A 16502-nucleotide genomic window follows, 5' to 3' on the forward strand; every position below is an offset into this window, starting at 1 on the left:
CAAGCTTGAACTCCCAATCCTCCTGAGTACTGGAATTAAGGCATCACCACCATACTCACTTCTTTTATCCTGGTTATTTGTTCTTGTTTTGACGTAGGGTCTCAGTATGCAGCCCAGGTTGGCCTTAACAGACTATGTTTGAGAAATGTTTCTTAGGAAAAAAAATTTTTTTTCCTGTTCAACAGATTGAAGCAGGGAAAAAGGAAGCCAGGAAGGGGGAAGGGAAGGTGGGGAGGGGAGGGGAGAAGAGGAGAAGGGAGGGGAGGCCCATCAAACTATGGTTGCTTTAGGCAATGCTGTGATCAGCCGTTCAGAAATGGAAAGAGCAGCTGACCGCAGCTGGACAGTGGCCCACAGAGCACAGGCCCAGGGCTTCCTGTCTGGCCCCTTAGAGCTTTCTGTCAGACAGTCTTTGGGGATTTAGTTGGAGCGGGAAGACACCTGGTGCCAGAGGAACCACTTCTCCAGCTCTTGGACTCTAACTTTCACCGTGATCATGGTTGTATTTAATTCTCTATACCTAAATTTTCTCGCGTCTAAAATGGGATTTGTAAGCAAGGGCACAGGGAAGCCACTGAACTGGACTGACTGCTCCATGGGTAGAAAAGAAAGGTTTATTGGGGCTCAAACTGCCAAGGTAACACCCCCACTCCGGGTGGGGGAGAAACGCAAGAGTGTTTTATAGGACAGGTAGCAGAATGGCGGTGGGGTGTCTTCGAGCAGATACAGACTGTTGGAATTGACCAGGAACTAGATGCCCTTGCCCTGGGGAGTTGACATTTAGGGACAGATTAAGAGAGATTCCGGGTCAACAGAAACCACCTTGGAGTTCCTGTTTACCCAGCCAGAGTCCTTCTGTTTAGGGCACAGTCACCAGCACTGCCATTTTGGGGGACTGCTTTGGACCTAACAGGATTAAAATAATACCAACTCCTTAAATGTATGTAAAGCCCTAGGCACAGTATGGAGCACACAAACGTTTGGTGGATATTAGCTGACGTTATCATCTGAAGCCGGAAAAGAAAAATCATCTTGAATATCCGTAACCACATCACTCAGTTTTTATCTAAATAAATGCTTCCAAACTAGTTATCAGCCTTCATGCAGAGGTGGCGTGTGTCATACACTCAGAGCTTTGCCCTGTCCTTATGATTTAACTGTCCCTTGCCCTGCAGTACTCTCCTCCAGTCTTTGAGAAAACAACTTCCTAGGAAGCAATGCAGTCATTCATTCATTCATCCACTCTCATTCATCCATTCATTAATCAAATACCCACTGAGAAAAACCTACCATGTACCACCTTCTGAGTAGACCAAAACACCAAAACTTGGGGTGTTCAGACACAGCAAAATTCAGTACAGGAGTGAATGCAAACGGGGGCGCCTCTTTCATCTCAGACATGTCAGGGGCACCTGCTCCTCCCTCCCCTCACATGCATTAAGTCACTGCGCACTTGTGGGGAAAGAAGGCTTTGAGGGAAGGAAATGGCAGCAGGATGTGCCCAGGAGAGGCAGCTTCAGACTCGGGAATCGTGTGAATCTTAGAGTGTCTGGGAGCAGACGGCCAGGGCCCACTGCCAGGCACAGGTGAGGGGCACAGGCTGGCGGGCGTGTCCTTGTTCCAGCTTGGGAAAGCTCCAGGGTCTGAAGGGCGCGGTCCAGTCAGGCGCCTGCTGGGCGAGGGATGCTGCCCCGCCCCGGGAGGGCGGGCCGGGAAGAAGTGTACTAGAAGTGCACCAGCCGCCGCCCAACTTGCTAACAGCTAGCGGAGCGACGGGCGGAGCACTGACCAGGTGAGCGGCGCGGGCCAGGGGGACCGGTGCTGCTCAGTGCACCAAGAAAGGGCTCGGCTCGGGGAGAGCCGGCGGCTCCTGCTCTGCGGCCCGGCGGGAGGCGACCTGTAGGGTCCCAGACGCGGGTTCACAGCCATGGCTGTGACCTACATACTCAGCATCCCTGGGGCGGCGGGATGCCAGCGGGCTCTGGGCACAAAAGCCCTGCGCTCGAGTGAGCCCCAAGAGTCACCTTGCAGTTGGCTCTAAGCGGTTGCCCCTAGCTTGGCCATAGGAACCAAGTCCCCCCTCCAGGAACGCTAGGGGGCTGCCTGGAGACTCTGTAGGACATCTCCTGGGATCTTTGACTTGGCCAGCAGACTCATTTGGTGCACTTGCTGAGCCTTCCGCTAAAGATCTTGTCGTGTGGTGCCACTGAGCTCTGCCAGGTCCAGCAGCGACAGGGGCTACAGCCACTCCCTGCGTGCCGACGGCACAGAAAACAGGGCTGCCCAGCCTCTAGTGCGCATGTTCCCGGATGAGAAACGATGGTAACCTCTAAACTTTTTTGCAAGCCAAGTTGACTCATCAGTGCCCAATGTGATTTGAGCAATAACATCTAGATCTGGGCTGAGGAAATCTTGGGCGTGGTGGTGTTTATCCCAGAGCTGCAGAGTCTTAGCTGGAGGCTTTTAAAAGTTGGATTTATTCCGAATTATCTGTTGCTCAAAACACGAATGCAGGTACTCAATGATGCAGAGATTGAGGCTGTCACTTAGGATTTCTTATTCCTGAAACTGGAATATTTATAAAGTGGCCCTTGGGGAGTAGGGTTTCTAGATAATGAGGACCTCTGGAAATAGTGACCCAGCTTATTTTGAAGAAAACAGTTGCAGTCACAGTGTTTAAAACTCACTAATTCCTGAAATTCCAAGTTGTTTGCTTCAAGTTTATGTATTTCCGTATTTTTATGTCTTTACTTTTTGAGGGAGGGAGGGAGAGGCAGAGTCTCACTACAGCCTAGGCAGGTCTGGAACTCACTATGTAGCCCAGGCTAGCTTTCACTTTTCAATCCTGTCTCAGTCTCCCAAGTGCTGAGGTGTGAGCCGCCACCCACAACTGTTTCCATAAAAATTGAAGTTTAATAACAAAAAGCTTTCTTTTCTGCCACAATAGTCTTTGGGCGGAGGGTAAAGGAACTTGGGATTGGAAGAATTTTTTGTTGTTGTTTTTAATTGAGGCAGGGTCTTCCTATGTGATCTAGTCTGGTTTTGAACTTGTGATTTTCCAGAATGGTACAACCACTTAGCAAGTGTCTCCTTCTTGGCCAATGATACTTTCTTGCTTTGTTTTTCTTTTGTTTCTTGAGATAGGGTTTTCCAATATAGCCTTGGCTGGCTTCATACTTAGTATATAGTCCAGGCTGGCCTTGAACTCATGGCACCCCCTCTACCATAGTCTCCGGAGTGCTGGGATTACAGTGTGTGGACCATTACACTAGACTCTGCACATTGATTCTGAAACCTTTTCAAATAGGTCCCTTTCCCCTAAGGTAGTCATATTTATCCTTGATGGAGCTAGCTTCCTAAATTCACAATATTTAAAGTTTAAAATCTGGGCTGGAGAGATGGCTCAGAAGTTAAGAGCCCTGGCTGCTCTTCCAGAGGACCTGGGTTCAGTTCTCAGCAACCACATGGTGGCTCAGGACAATCTATAATATGATCTGGTGCCCTCTTCTGGCCTGCAGGCACATATGCAGGTGGAACACTGTATACATAATAAATAAATAAATCTTTTTTTTTTCTTTTTAAAAGAGGGCTGGGCAGTGGTGGTGCACGCCTTTAATCCCAGCACTTGGAAGGCAGAGCCAGGCAAATTTCTATGAGTTTCAGACCAGCCTGGTCTACAGAGTGAGTTCCAGGACAGCCAAGACTACATAGAGAAACCCTGTCTTGAAAAAAATAATAATAATAAGAGTTTAAAATCGGTATTATTCCATACCCTGGGGAGGATTTTCATGAGGTCTCTCAGGTAGCATTGGTTGGAACTTGGTAGGTGGATCAGTCAGGCCTGGACTTACGACACCCACCTGCCTCTGCCTCCTGAGTATGCACAGGCGCTTTCCAAAAACCTTTTCCTCAGGTGGGTATGGGAGTAAGTACTTGTAATTCCAACACTCAGGAGGCAGAGCCCAGAGAATCTCAAGTTCAAGGACAGCATAGGCTACATTGAGAATTCAAAGCCAACCTGGGCCAGAAAGTGAGACCCGTCTCACAATAAATATATAAAAAGTTAACCTTTTTACTTCCTGCCAGTGGGCTCAAGTGGCCTAGCGTGGTCTTACTTAGATTTAGGGGCTGTTTGCCTAGTGCCCTTGGTAGCCAGAGTCTAAGTCTTCACTGTAACAGACCCAAGCTCAGCTTGCGGTTGACTAGGGGTCACGCCTTCTTCCTTGATTGACACTTGGCTTTTCCAAAGGGAAAAAGTCAGTGACTGAGAAAGAACCACAGAGTAACTTTATGTTCCTTGATGTGAGGAACCGGGAAGAGAAGGAAATCCTAGGAGATGGCCATTGTCCTCTCACTGACTGTGGCTTTGGGACTTGGACTTTCTCACGCCCCGCTCCATGTTTCCACAAAGGCAGGGAATGGAGTGGCTTCGCCAGGGTTCCTGGCGAAGGAGCGTGGGGAGGGCTCAGGATCACTAGTTATTGTTTTACAGTTTTGTTCTTTATGAACACAAGTTCTAGAAGAGTCCCTAGGAACCCCGACAACCGGGTGGTTGGGAGGTAGGCACAGCAGAGCATGGTGCAGTGGGTCACTCCTATTAAAGGAAAAGCTCCCGATAAACAGCTGGTTACATTGACTCATATTTAAATCTATCAGAATGACATTGAGCTGTTTCTGCCTGCTGCTTCCAAATGCAGTATTTCCAAATACAGAGACCAAAGACCAAATCCCATACTCTGCTTTAAAAAAATCTTTGATAAATTTTGCTGTGGTTTTTTTTTTTTTTTTTTTTTTGCCATGGCCCTTCAAAAATTTCTGGTTCTAGAAGTGATAGAATGGAGTTTATACATTTACATGATCTGTAGGATGGGAATAAACTGAGTTTATTCACTGGAAGAAAGGAGAGAACCAACTCCTAAAATCTGTCCTTTGACCCCCCCCCCTTACACACACACACACACACACACACACACACACACACACACACATAAATTCATGTACTTGAAAAAAACTCTGGGGGCTGGAGAGATGGCTCAATGCAGCAGAAAATCTGAGTTCAGATCTCGATCACACACTCACAAAGCCGGGAATGGCCACTGGAGCCTGTCTCTCATCCTGGATTGTGGATGTGGAGACAGGGGGATTCTGTGGGCTCACTCACCAGTCATTCTGGCCAGTCAGTGCACTTCACACTCAAATAGAAATGGTCTCAGAAAATAAGGGGAAAGGTGATTGTGGAGGACATCTGGCACTGACCTCTGACCTCCCCACAGGGGCATGTGCACCTTCATACACAGGTGGATAAGCATGAACACACACACACACACACACACACACACACACACACACACACACACACACTTCAGTTAAAAAAAGATCTATGGCTGAGAGAAGACATAAACAAAACAGTAAATACTGGTTTTGGAAAGATACAGCTTATTGGTTACATTGTGGTTCTTCTTAGCAACGTGACTGTACAGGATGGTATTCTGTGTTCAGTACCTGGGTGCTGAATGAGTCACGAGTTAGTGTTCTGAACACAGCTTGAGCTTATTTTTAAATTTGTTTACTATTTCAGCATGTCATGTAGTTCCTGATGAACACACCAGAGAACTTTTCAGTGAAGTAACTAACAATTCCAAAGGATTTTCTTTTAAAACATCAAAAATGTATGGTTTAAAGTAATATAGAACAAACTTGTATTAGTCAGGACACTTGTGTCCTGGTCCCCACACTGCTAACAAGATGGCTTGGGGCCACTGAATTAGCTCTCTGATTTCTCACTTCACAGTGGCAATGTTTTCCCTGGTCAGTCTCATCAGATTGCTGACAGTCTATGAAAGTTCCCTGGGAACAGACCATCACCACACAAATTCAGGGAGGCCATCCCGTGGAATGTGTCACACACAGTTCAGTTGTCCACGGCCCCCGTGAATCACAATGGAATCTGCTGTTTCTAAAACTTCATTTGATGAGGTTGGAAAAGGGACTAAACCAGCCCTCACCCGAGGCTTTGCCAAGAACAAAGCTCAATGTGGAAATGTCCCTTAAATTTCTAGTTGTAACATTCTTAAACATAATTTGATTGGTGTTTATTAATAGGACACTTTTTGAAGAAAATGGTAAACTTAGGTTGTTTTGTTTTGTTTTTCTCACACAGAATTTTCAAGAGAAACATTATTTAACATCGGAGATTTGGCCTTCAGATTTAAGAGCTTAACGTAAGTCTTCCAGCCTCTTAAAACTGTAACTTACTTAAGAAAAAAAAAAAAAAGCGTTTTCTTTTGGGGGAAGTGTTAGCTTTATGGTTTTTGGAGACAACTTTGCTATGTGGCTTAGGTTAACCTTAAACTCAATCCTCCTGCCTCAGCCTTCTGAGTGCTAGGATTACCAGTGTGCAGCACCATGCCCAGCAATAGACTTCCCTTGATTTGGAAAGAGGGTCTGCTTGGACCTGTAGCTTAGACGGGCTTTATGCTTTATTGTCTTGCATCCGTTTCCCTAGAGCAGAAGTTGCAGATGGCTACCGTCCTTCCTTGTAAACTTGGCTCGTTTGAAAACCTGGGACTCCCTGTTAGTTTTTATTGCCTTGCTTCTGTATCTTTATGTAGGGATAACCATTAGCAAGCTAGATTGGTTCGTTTTCAACCATACCTGGTCTTGGCCCTTGGGGATATCTGGCGATGTCTGAAAACATTTGAGGCAGTCACAAATTACAGGCATTTAGTGGCTTGAAGCCACTGCAAAAGGGATGGGAAAAGGGTACTCAAAAGTGCTAAGTTTCCTTGCCCACTTTGAACTTCAAAACTGTTCCCCAATAGCCTTCAAAAAGGACACAGGACTACGTAGCCTTGGCTGGCCGGGGACTTGCTACATAGAGCAGGCCTGGCCTCAAACACCCAGAAATCTACATACCTCTTCTTTCTGAATACTGTGTGTCACCATGCCCAACCTAGGTTTTATTTTTTTCTTAAGAAAATTCTGAAGCCAGGCATTGTGGCTCAAGCCTCTGATCCCAGCCACTGGGAGGCTGAGAGAGGAGGATTGCCCTAAGTGTTCAAGGCCAGAATGAGCCCCTGGAACTCGGAATGTAGTACAGGCTGGCCTCAGACTCATAGTAGTCCTCATGCTACAGAATGCTGGGGTTATAGGCACGAGCCAGCACACCCGCCTAATAATGTTATTTCTTGGGATAATTGAGTAAAATCACAGGGAGCAAATGAAGTCAGAAGAGGCTCCGATTATTTCCAGGTCCAGGCGGTAGCAAAATGCCTGTAGTGATTCTGAGCTCAGCTAGAACTCACCCCAGTCCAAAGCAGCCCTCTGGTGGCTGCTTGTGTTGCTTAGCACTGGAGTGTTTGCCAAAGATTCCAAGGCAGGAAAATTAATCCCCAGCACCCTAAAGGGGAAGAGAGAGAGAGAGAGAGAGAGAGAGAGAGAGAGAGAGTAGTTTCAAACCAAAGTGGCCCTCGGCTTCACTCTGAGGGAGCTGTTACCACAGGGTAGGTGGTGTTTTCATAGGCCCAGCACAGGGGCAGGAGCAGGAAGAAGTAGGTTATGTCCGCAAACCAGCCCCAGGCAGCTTTGTGCAAGACAAACCTGTTTGACAGTATCTTGGCCCCCAAATGCTTCTGTTCCCATCGCCACCTGACTTACCTGTGTTCAGCTGCTTTACTGCTGAACATTTTATTTGGAATAACAAGTACCTTTAAAAGAAGCTAGGCACAGTGGCTCACACCACAGTCAGCACTTGAGAGGCTGAGGCAAGAGGATCCTAAGTTCAAGGTCAGGATGGGCTACATAGAAAGATCTTTCTGAAGTATAAAACAAAACATCCCCAAATCCAAGGAAACGAACACTCCCAGATATCACCTGCCCGTCAAGGCTTTGGTCCAACACTATCTCCCTTCCCAAGTCACAAGTAAGCTCTCAGATTTGAATGTCCCAACAGAGTCCAGGGGCATTGATAACACCCTTGTGTGCATGCACCTCATGTTCCCTGCTGGTCTGTGGGCCTGGGACCACATGGAAAGTGGTACCTCAGAGCAGGTGTCGGGTGTGCCAGTGGAGGAAATAACCAGGTAGCAGCACTGTCAGCTGTCTTGGAGACCTCAGTAGGAACTACCACACACCTTCCTCCCAGTGTCCAGAAGGGCTAGGGAGAGAAAGGGGGGGCCCCCGTGCTGCACATGAATCCTTTCAAGGGTAGAGGAACCGAGGGAGGAAGGCAGCTAGAGAAGCCGCACCTTGTGCCGTTATTCACCTAGAGAAGAGGCAGGAGGTGCTCACCCTGCTCCTTGCCCCTCCTTTACTCTCAGGCTTCGGAACAGGAGCTCCTGGCACCAAGGTCTAACTCCACAACTTAGGACAGTTTGGAATTTAGCTAGAAAGTACCACCCCCACCACCACCACCACAAGATGTCTTTTGGTCCTGCACCATTGATTTGGGCAAAATGATTGTAGACTGCCTGGAATTGCCCATGAACTATTTGGGATGCTACATCCTTTAGGTTCAAATAATAACAACCCACTTTGGCTTTTTTTTTTCTCTCTTAGGAAAATGGCAGACAGTTTTTCGGTAAGTATTTCATGTCTGCTTTCTTAGCCTCACACGCTCACAGGGTTAAAGGTTTCATTCCTACCACCAAGCTTTCCCTTTGACCGACCCTCCTACTATGAAATTCCCTCCGGCTTGTCTGCTCAGGGCTTGTTAGCTGGAGGCTTGCTTTTCTAGCAGCAGATTCCAGGGAGAGACCTGGCCTCTACAGCAGTGACTTCCCTGATGAAAGCAGCAGGCCCATGGCAGAGCCCATAACAGCCAGTTCCTGGTGTCAGTTAGAAGAGCTTAGATGGGGCTGGAGAGATGGCTCAGAGGTTAAGAGCACTGGCTGTTCTTCCAGAGGTCCTGAGTTCAATTCCCAACAACCACATGATGGCTCACAACCATCTGTATTGAGATCTGGTGTCCTCTTCTGGTGTGTAGGGGTACATGCAGACATTAATTACACTATATAATAAATAAATAAATAAATAAATAAATGAAGAAGAGGAAGAAGAAGAAGAAGAAGAAGGCCCTGATCTGATGATGATGAAAGGCCAGACTCAAACAAAGTAAACTGCAGAGGCTCAATCCCGAACTGAGTCCTTGGAACTCAAACAGTAGCATAGATGAGGGCACAGTGAACCTTCTCTTATTTCTCAGCTTCTCAAGTCACAAATGCCTGGAGTCCTGTGAATTCTATTTTGTGAATGAGTCCCAACCTCTAATTGTTTGCCTTTCTTTACAGCTTAATGATGCCTTAGCTGGCCCTGGAAACCCAAACCCTCAAGGATGGCCCGGTGCATGGGGGAACCAGCCTGGGGCAGGGGGTTACCCAGGGGCTGCCTATCCTGGGGCCTACCCGGGACAGGCTCCTCCAGGAGCTTATCCTGGACAGGCTCCTCCTGGTGCGTACCCTGGCCCAACTGCCCCTGGAGCTTACCCTGGCCCAACTGCCCCTGGAGCTTACCCTGGTCCAACTGCCCCTGGAGCTTACCCTGGACCTCCTGCACCTGGAGCCTTGCCAGGGCAACCTGGAGGACCCGGAGCCTACCCTAGTGCTCCTGGGGCCTATCCTGCTGCTGGCCCCTTTGGTGCCCCTACTGGATCACTGGTAAGAAGGAAGAGTTGTTTCACAGGCTTGATATACAGAGGAGAGGACAGTAGGGAAGTTATCTTTAAGCCCCTGTCTCAAGGGCCAACCACAGGAGTATGTTGGTCAGGTGGAAAAAAGAATGTTCATATTGAGTTGATTCCATGACTTGTTAGTATAGAGGATAAGGTGTTGATAAAGTGCTTTAATATAAATCCAGTTATGCTTGTGGTAATGAGCTGGGCATAATGATGCTCGCCTTTAATCCCACCACTCAGAGGCAGAGGCAGGTGGATCTCTGTGAGTTTGAGGCTAACCTGGTCTAAACAGAGAGACCTTGTCTTGCCAAGCGGTGGTGGCACACAATTTTAAATTCAGCACTCAGGAGGCAGAGGCAGGTGGATCTCTGTGAGTTCAAGGCCAGCCTGGTCTATAGAGTGAGATCCAGGGCAAGCACCAAAACTACACAGAGAAAACCTATCTCAGAAAGAGAGAGAGAGAGTCTGTGTCATTATTTTTATTATTTTGTTTGTGCACACTGGGAACTTTGTCACTTTAGGTAGTGGCAGGATGGCCTCAGAATCTAGACAGGTGGTCTAAACTAGGGTTCTGTGTTAGTCACACGCATCTTTAACAGTGTTAGCAATGCAATTTCACTTCCCCCAAGAAAACACAGTGCTTTACTGACACACACACTCTTGTCTGTTCCAGACCGTGCCCTATCACCTGCCCTTGCCTGGAGGAGTCACGCCTCGCATGCTGATCACCATCATGGGCGCAGTGAACCCCAACGCAAACAAGTACTGAGGGGGCGCCAACAACCCAACCAATCTCTTGATTGGTTTTGGAATAAAGACTGTCTTAAGATTTTACAGACTGAATGTTAGAATCCTGGCTGGGCTATCACATGGATTAGCCCATAGTATTGATGCCATGTGATTTTTCAGGGCTGTTCGAGAATGCTAACATTCTCAGCTGTGTGTGTCATATCTTTTGATCTTTATGAGTGAAAGCAGGGCAAGGGCCACTGCTTTCCCTTTTGACAGATAAAACTGAGGCTTAGGTCTTACCAATAGTGACCAGCAAGCTGGGAAGCCCACCCTTCTGAGTGGGCATTATTTATTTAAAGGGTTGGAGAAGATTCTGCCTGTTAAAAGATTTCTGCAAAACAAACCAACCTTCGCCGCTGGGACAGGTTTGACTGAAGTGGGCCAGGTTGGGGTGAGGTAATTTAGGATACCTAGGCCAATTTATATTAGCCCGGGCAGACTGGACCCAGTGATCACTTCTAGTTATACTTACATGTGATACGACACAGCTGAGTGTCCAGAGCAATCCATTTCGCCTGTCCCTGATGTCAGTGTTGCCATCAACACTCCTGTGGTCATTAGTGAGTCTGTTTCTAAGTCTTCTGGACAAAAGGGAGATATTCCAGCCAGATGCACAGGTTTATTCAAGAACCTTTAAGTAGAGGAGTGGATATGGTGGTCATAGCCACAATCCCAGCTTGTACGAGATAGAAATGGAAGATTCTAAGTTCAAGAACAGCCTGGACTATATAGACCAAGATTGTCACACACACACACAAAAGCTATGAATTCCTCTGTAGTAGTTTGTACCTGGTAAAGGAATGGGAGCCATATTCTGTCACCAGACGGACACAGCTTTGATAGGCTTACATTTGCTCCTCTGGTTCTACACGGGAGGCACCATCCTAAGTGAGACCCTGTCTCAATGAACAAACAACACACATTGCCCTTCTAGACTTTTGAGTTGATCACCATCATGAGAGGATGGGCCTGCTCTCCTTTTGAGTTGGAACTCATGCTCTGGCTTATTTGCTTCCTGCACAGAAAAACAATCCCTATGTATTATAGAAAGGCTTGCTTTTTGGAAACTTAGATGCTCTTGACTTGATACATACTTTAATGACTTTAATTTCTGCTTTAAAACAGGTTTATTCTAAATTTCAAGAAAGGGAATGACGTTGCCTTCCACTTTAACCCCCGCTTCAACGAGAACAACAAGAGGGTCATTGTGTGCAACACCCAAGAGCATAACAACTGGGGACGGGAAGAAAGACAGTCAGCTTTCCCATTTCAGAGTGGCCAACCATTCAAAGTAAGTCACTGCTGCCGTGTGCACACAATGCTTTCAGGAAGGGGAATTCTCGAAAACCCCATGCCTGTCCTGGGCACCTAGCCAATCTTCCTGCCCACCCCAGCGACCAGGCTTAGCAGGCTGGGGATGTGGCCAGGAGAGGCATGTTATCCAGTCCCTTCACCACCGTCACTGAACAACTCCAAACTTACTCTCTTCTGTACTATGTCCACTAACTATAGGGAGTGTGTTTCCTGGCCTTTCCCAAACTGGCTATAACCTAACCAGTCCTGTAAATTAATATTCGTCATTAATGAATGTCTTCCTATGTTGTTTTTAACTTTTAGGTATTTTAGGACCCATTAAAACTAAACTTGTTGGGTTGGGGATTTAGCTCAGTGGTAGAGTGCTTGCCTGACAAGCACAAGGCCCTGGGTTTGGTCCTCAGCTCCGGAAAAAAAGAAAAAACTTGTGTGTAAGCAGTTTACGCTTTTATGGTTTCCATTATCCATCCTTCTGATAATTTTGATGCCTTTTTACTGTGGTTTAAATCTGACAGTCTAGATTCATTTTGCTATGCACTTACTGTCTTTGGATCTCTATCATTCCCTCTTTCTATAGAAACTAACAAATGAAAATTACACACCACGGACAGTAGATCCTCAAAAGCACACACGTGGTGGGCCGCCTGAACCACACAAGGTAGCACGTGCTCGCTCTCCCTGACGGCTTTCCTCTCTGGTTTCTAGATCCAAGTGCTGGTTGAACCCGACCATTTCAAGGTTGCAGTCAACGATGCTCACTTGCTGCAGTACAACCATCGGATGAAAAATCTCAGGGAAATCAACCAAATGGAAATTTCTGGTGATGTAACCCTTACCAGTGTTTCACCAACCATGATCTAATCCAGAAGGGGCAGCGTGTGGGCGCGAAGCCGGAGTTAAGTGTTACACATTGAAGGCTCCGTGCTGATGATGAGTGGAAAATCTAACATTTATTCCTTCTTATCCTTCTTGTAAGGCATCCATTTAATAAATATTTTCGTGCTGACGGATACCTGGTTTTTGTTTGTTTCCTTATACTAGGTATCACATCTTAGGAGCTGTGAATGCTAGGCAAGTGTTCTCTTATCACTGAGCTATACAGCCCCAGCCCTTTAAACTAGGGGTGTGTGTGTGTGTGTGTGTGTGTGTGCGCGCGCGCACACACACGCACGCACGTGTAGGTGCCTGCTCACAGGTGAGAGGCATTAAGGCCTCTGCAGTTGGAGTCACAGGTGAGCCATGGATGCTTGGGAACCAGACTCAGGTCCTCGGCAAGATCAGGCTCTTAGCTGCTGAGCTATCTTTCTCTCTCCCTTTTTTCCCAGAGAGGAGTTGCCCATTTAGGCCTCGGACTTACATCTCTCTTCCCAAAGTGCTGGTACTAGTCAGGTCCCCCAAGGCCTGCTCTAACTGCTTGTCTTTATATGCCCTTTGAGTTGGAGCAGTTTAAGTAAAGGAATGTAATATTAGTAAGTCATCCTGAATCTTTGAGAGGAAATATATGAGGAGTGCGAACATTCATCGGTAGGCAGTCACCACTGGCATCTGGGCAGTCATGCTACTTAGTGCTGTTAGGTGATTCCAAGTTAGGTCAAAGGGTGCGTGTACAGGACCCAGTCTAGACACAGTTTTCAGAGAGAGGGCTTGAGGCTGCTAACTCACACTGCATATTGTCTCCCAGAATTATGTGCTGTACCATGTAGACTCTTTTATACAACAGGGAGCAGGTGGCTCACACCAGCATCCCTGCAATCATGTACACTGTGCTGCACTGCCAAGGCCACATCACTGGGTGACTGGAATCATTCTCAGTCACATATATAGTACTGAAATAGCTGTAGTCTGTTTTTTTGTTTTGTTTTTTGTTTGTTTTTTTCTTTTGTTTTGTTTTTGTTCTGCCTGCATGAATGCCTGCAGGCCAGAAGAGGGCATCAGATCTCATTATGGATGGTTGTGAGCCACCATATAGTTGCTGGGAATTGAACTTAGGACCTCTAGAAGAGCAGTGTTCTTAACCTCTCCAGTCCATGTAGGCTGGTGGGTTTTGTTTGTTTGTTTGTTTGTTTGTTTTTCGAGACAGGGTTTCTTTGTGTGGCTTTGCACCTTTCCTGGAACTCATCTGGTAGCCCATGTTGGCCTTGGAACTCACAGAGATCCGCCTGCCTCTGCTTCCCGAGTGCTGGGATTACAGGCGTGCGCCACCACCGCCTGGCCGTGTAGGCTGTTTTTAACCCATTTTTCTTTTATTTATTTATTTTGTGGAGCTGAGGATCAAACCCAGGGCCTTGCACTTGCTAGGCAAGCGCTCTACCACTGAGCTAAATTCCCCAGCCCCCCCCCCCCATTTTTCTTTTAAAGTGATAGGTCATTGCCTTCAAACCGGTATTCGATACCAATGAGACTTTCTGTGTCTTGGTTTTTAAATCCACATTCTCATACCTAAAGCTTCTGTCTTTCCTATCACCAATAAGCTCAAAGATTAGGGAAATGTCAGAATTGTCTGTTCTACAATGCTATCTTCTCAAATAATTTAAACTGGCAATTGTCACAAGCTGGTGTCCCAGGAAGAACAGAAATCAAAAGGTTGGTAAAGTCAAGCACTTGAGGGGGCCAGAGAAATGGCTCAGCAGTTAACATTGGATGTTCTTCTAGAGGTCCCAATTTCCAGCACCAACATGGTGGCTCACAACCATCTATAATGGGTTCTGATTCTCTCTTCTGGTGTGCATGAAGACAGGTCACTCATATACATTAAAACAAAAACAAAACCAAAAAGCAAGCACTTGCAACCAACACCTGAAGGAACAGGAACATGCAGAGAGCTTGTTTTCTCCTTCCACCATGTAAGGGTCCAGGCATCAACCTCAGGTCAAGCTTGGTGCCCTTACCCATCAGGCAATCTTACTGCCCTGCAACTTTCCATCATTCATTAGTGTTGTAGATGATTTGTTCACTGTGTAAAGATGTGTTGCTGTGATTGGTGTGATAAAAAGCTCAACAGCCAATAGCTAGGCAGGAGAGATGGGCGGGGCTTCTGGGGATAGAGAGGACTCTGGAAAGAAGGGTGGAGTTGCCAGCCAGACTGGGAAGCAGCAGGATGGGCAGTGTGGAGACGAGGTAATGCCATATGCCAGAACACAGATTAATATGAATAGGTTAATTTAAGCTATAAGAGTTAATGGGACCAGCCCAAGCTAATGGCCAAGCTTCCATAATTAAAAAGTCCCTGCAGTCATTATTTGTGAGCTGGTGGCTGGCAACAAAGCTCACTACACATTAGTGGACTGTTAAATCAATCTTCATCTTTCGCTAAGGGGCATTCCATGAACATTCTTTTATGCAAACACCGTATGTAACCTCCCAGTGAGTTGCTTGGGCTTCATAATAAACACCATCTTTCTCAAACGGCACAATCACATCTACTTCTGACATCAAAAGTAGATTGAGCTTTCTCTTTTGAAAATGTCTAATCTTAAAAAATAACCTACACAGTTCCTATTGCGGAATGTCTACTTCCAATCCCTGGCTCACACTCTGACCAAAACAACAATGCAGGTCTGGTTATTAGCATTAGTTAGTGCTGTTGTCTGGAGCACCGTGTTTTGTATTGATTTTCTATTGTATGTATGTGTCTAAATGTATGCAAGCATGTATGTGTGTGGGGTGGCATAAGCCACAACATGAAGTGCCTTCATCTGTTGGGCTGTCTCCCTCCTGAAATAGCACTGTGTTTTATTTATTTATTTTTATTTTATTATTATTTTTTTGGTTTTTTCAAAACAGGGTTTCTCTGTGTAGCTTTGCGCCTTTCCTGGAACTCATTTGGTAGCCTAGGCTGGCCTCGAACTCACAGAGATCTGCCTGGCTCTGCCTCCCAAGTGCTGGGATTACAGGTGTGCGCCACCACCGCCCAGCTTTTTTGTTGTTTTGTTTTGCTTTTGAGCTGAGGATCGAACCCAGGGCCTTGCACTTGCTAGGCGAGCGCTCTACCACTGAGCTAAATCCCCAACCCTAGCACTGTGTTTTATAATCACAAAGCTAAGAGTTTATCAGAGACTAGGGCTGGCGTGATGACTCAGTCAGAGTGCACACTGCTCTCCCGGGACCTGGCTTCCAGCCCCATAGGCGGTAGCTCACAGCATCCTGTAATTAAGAATTTATGAAGACCCCGCCCCACCCCGTCAATGGTAGCTGGCTCTGTTAAAGAGGCAATTAGCAGAGGCAGCAAGGTTGACCTGTGATAAATGGACTTCATGAGCCAGAAAACTTCACCTGAAGGAATGAAGGAAGTCAATGCTATTTGCTGTCAACAGATCCAGGAGTTCAAAGAAGTAGAGAATGAGGACACAGATGTGAATATTGCTTCACGTTTAATATTTTACCTGACCTGCATATTTACAGGATCACCACCGAAGTGTATCTTGATGAACACTGGACATTAAAACATTACGTAGTACAATATAAATAGACCAAACAGAAGTGAATACTAATGCATAGTCTCAAAAATTCCAACAGTTTAGGAATTATCAGAGAATTAATGACATGAAGAAAAAACTGTTTGGAGTTATTTTGATGTTAAAAACCCTCCTGGTGCTCTTTACTTCGGGGTCTCAGCGGTGAGAAGACAATGAGGTCACCACCAAAGGAGATGTGTCTGGCACGCTCTGGCTTCCTGGTCTCCACCTGTGTGCAGGGACTGGTGCTGCTTAGGGCTGGCTGAAGAGCA

General features: G+C 46.6%; 2 protein-coding genes across 2 annotated transcripts in view; one reads left to right on the plus strand and one right to left on the minus strand.

Annotated features, from left to right (window-relative positions):
* Window positions 1-1483: 1483 nt before the first annotated feature.
* On the plus strand, window positions 1484-12777 carry Lgals3 (galectin 3). The gene is made up of 7 exons (XM_036199446.1): window positions 1484-1792; window positions 6161-6221; window positions 8557-8578; window positions 9288-9653; window positions 10344-10432; window positions 11588-11753; window positions 12482-12777. Exons 3-7 carry the CDS (start codon window positions 8561-8563, stop codon window positions 12635-12637), a joined length of 795 nt encoding a protein of 264 aa, XP_036055339.1. The 5' UTR covers window positions 1484-1792; window positions 6161-6221; window positions 8557-8560; the 3' UTR covers window positions 12638-12777.
* A 3522-nt stretch (window positions 12778-16299) lies between these two features.
* Window positions 16300-16502, minus strand: part of Dlgap5 (DLG associated protein 5) — a 34230-nt gene continuing 34027 nt past the window's right edge. The window contains 1 exon segment of the mRNA XM_036198485.1: window positions 16300-16492. Coding sequence (XP_036054378.1) covers window positions 16352-16492 — 141 coding nt within the window. The 3' untranslated portion in view covers window positions 16300-16351.

Source organism: Onychomys torridus, chromosome 9, assembly GCF_903995425.1.
Source record: "Onychomys torridus chromosome 9, mOncTor1.1, whole genome shotgun sequence".
Taxonomy (NCBI): Eukaryota; Metazoa; Chordata; class Mammalia; order Rodentia; family Cricetidae; genus Onychomys; species Onychomys torridus.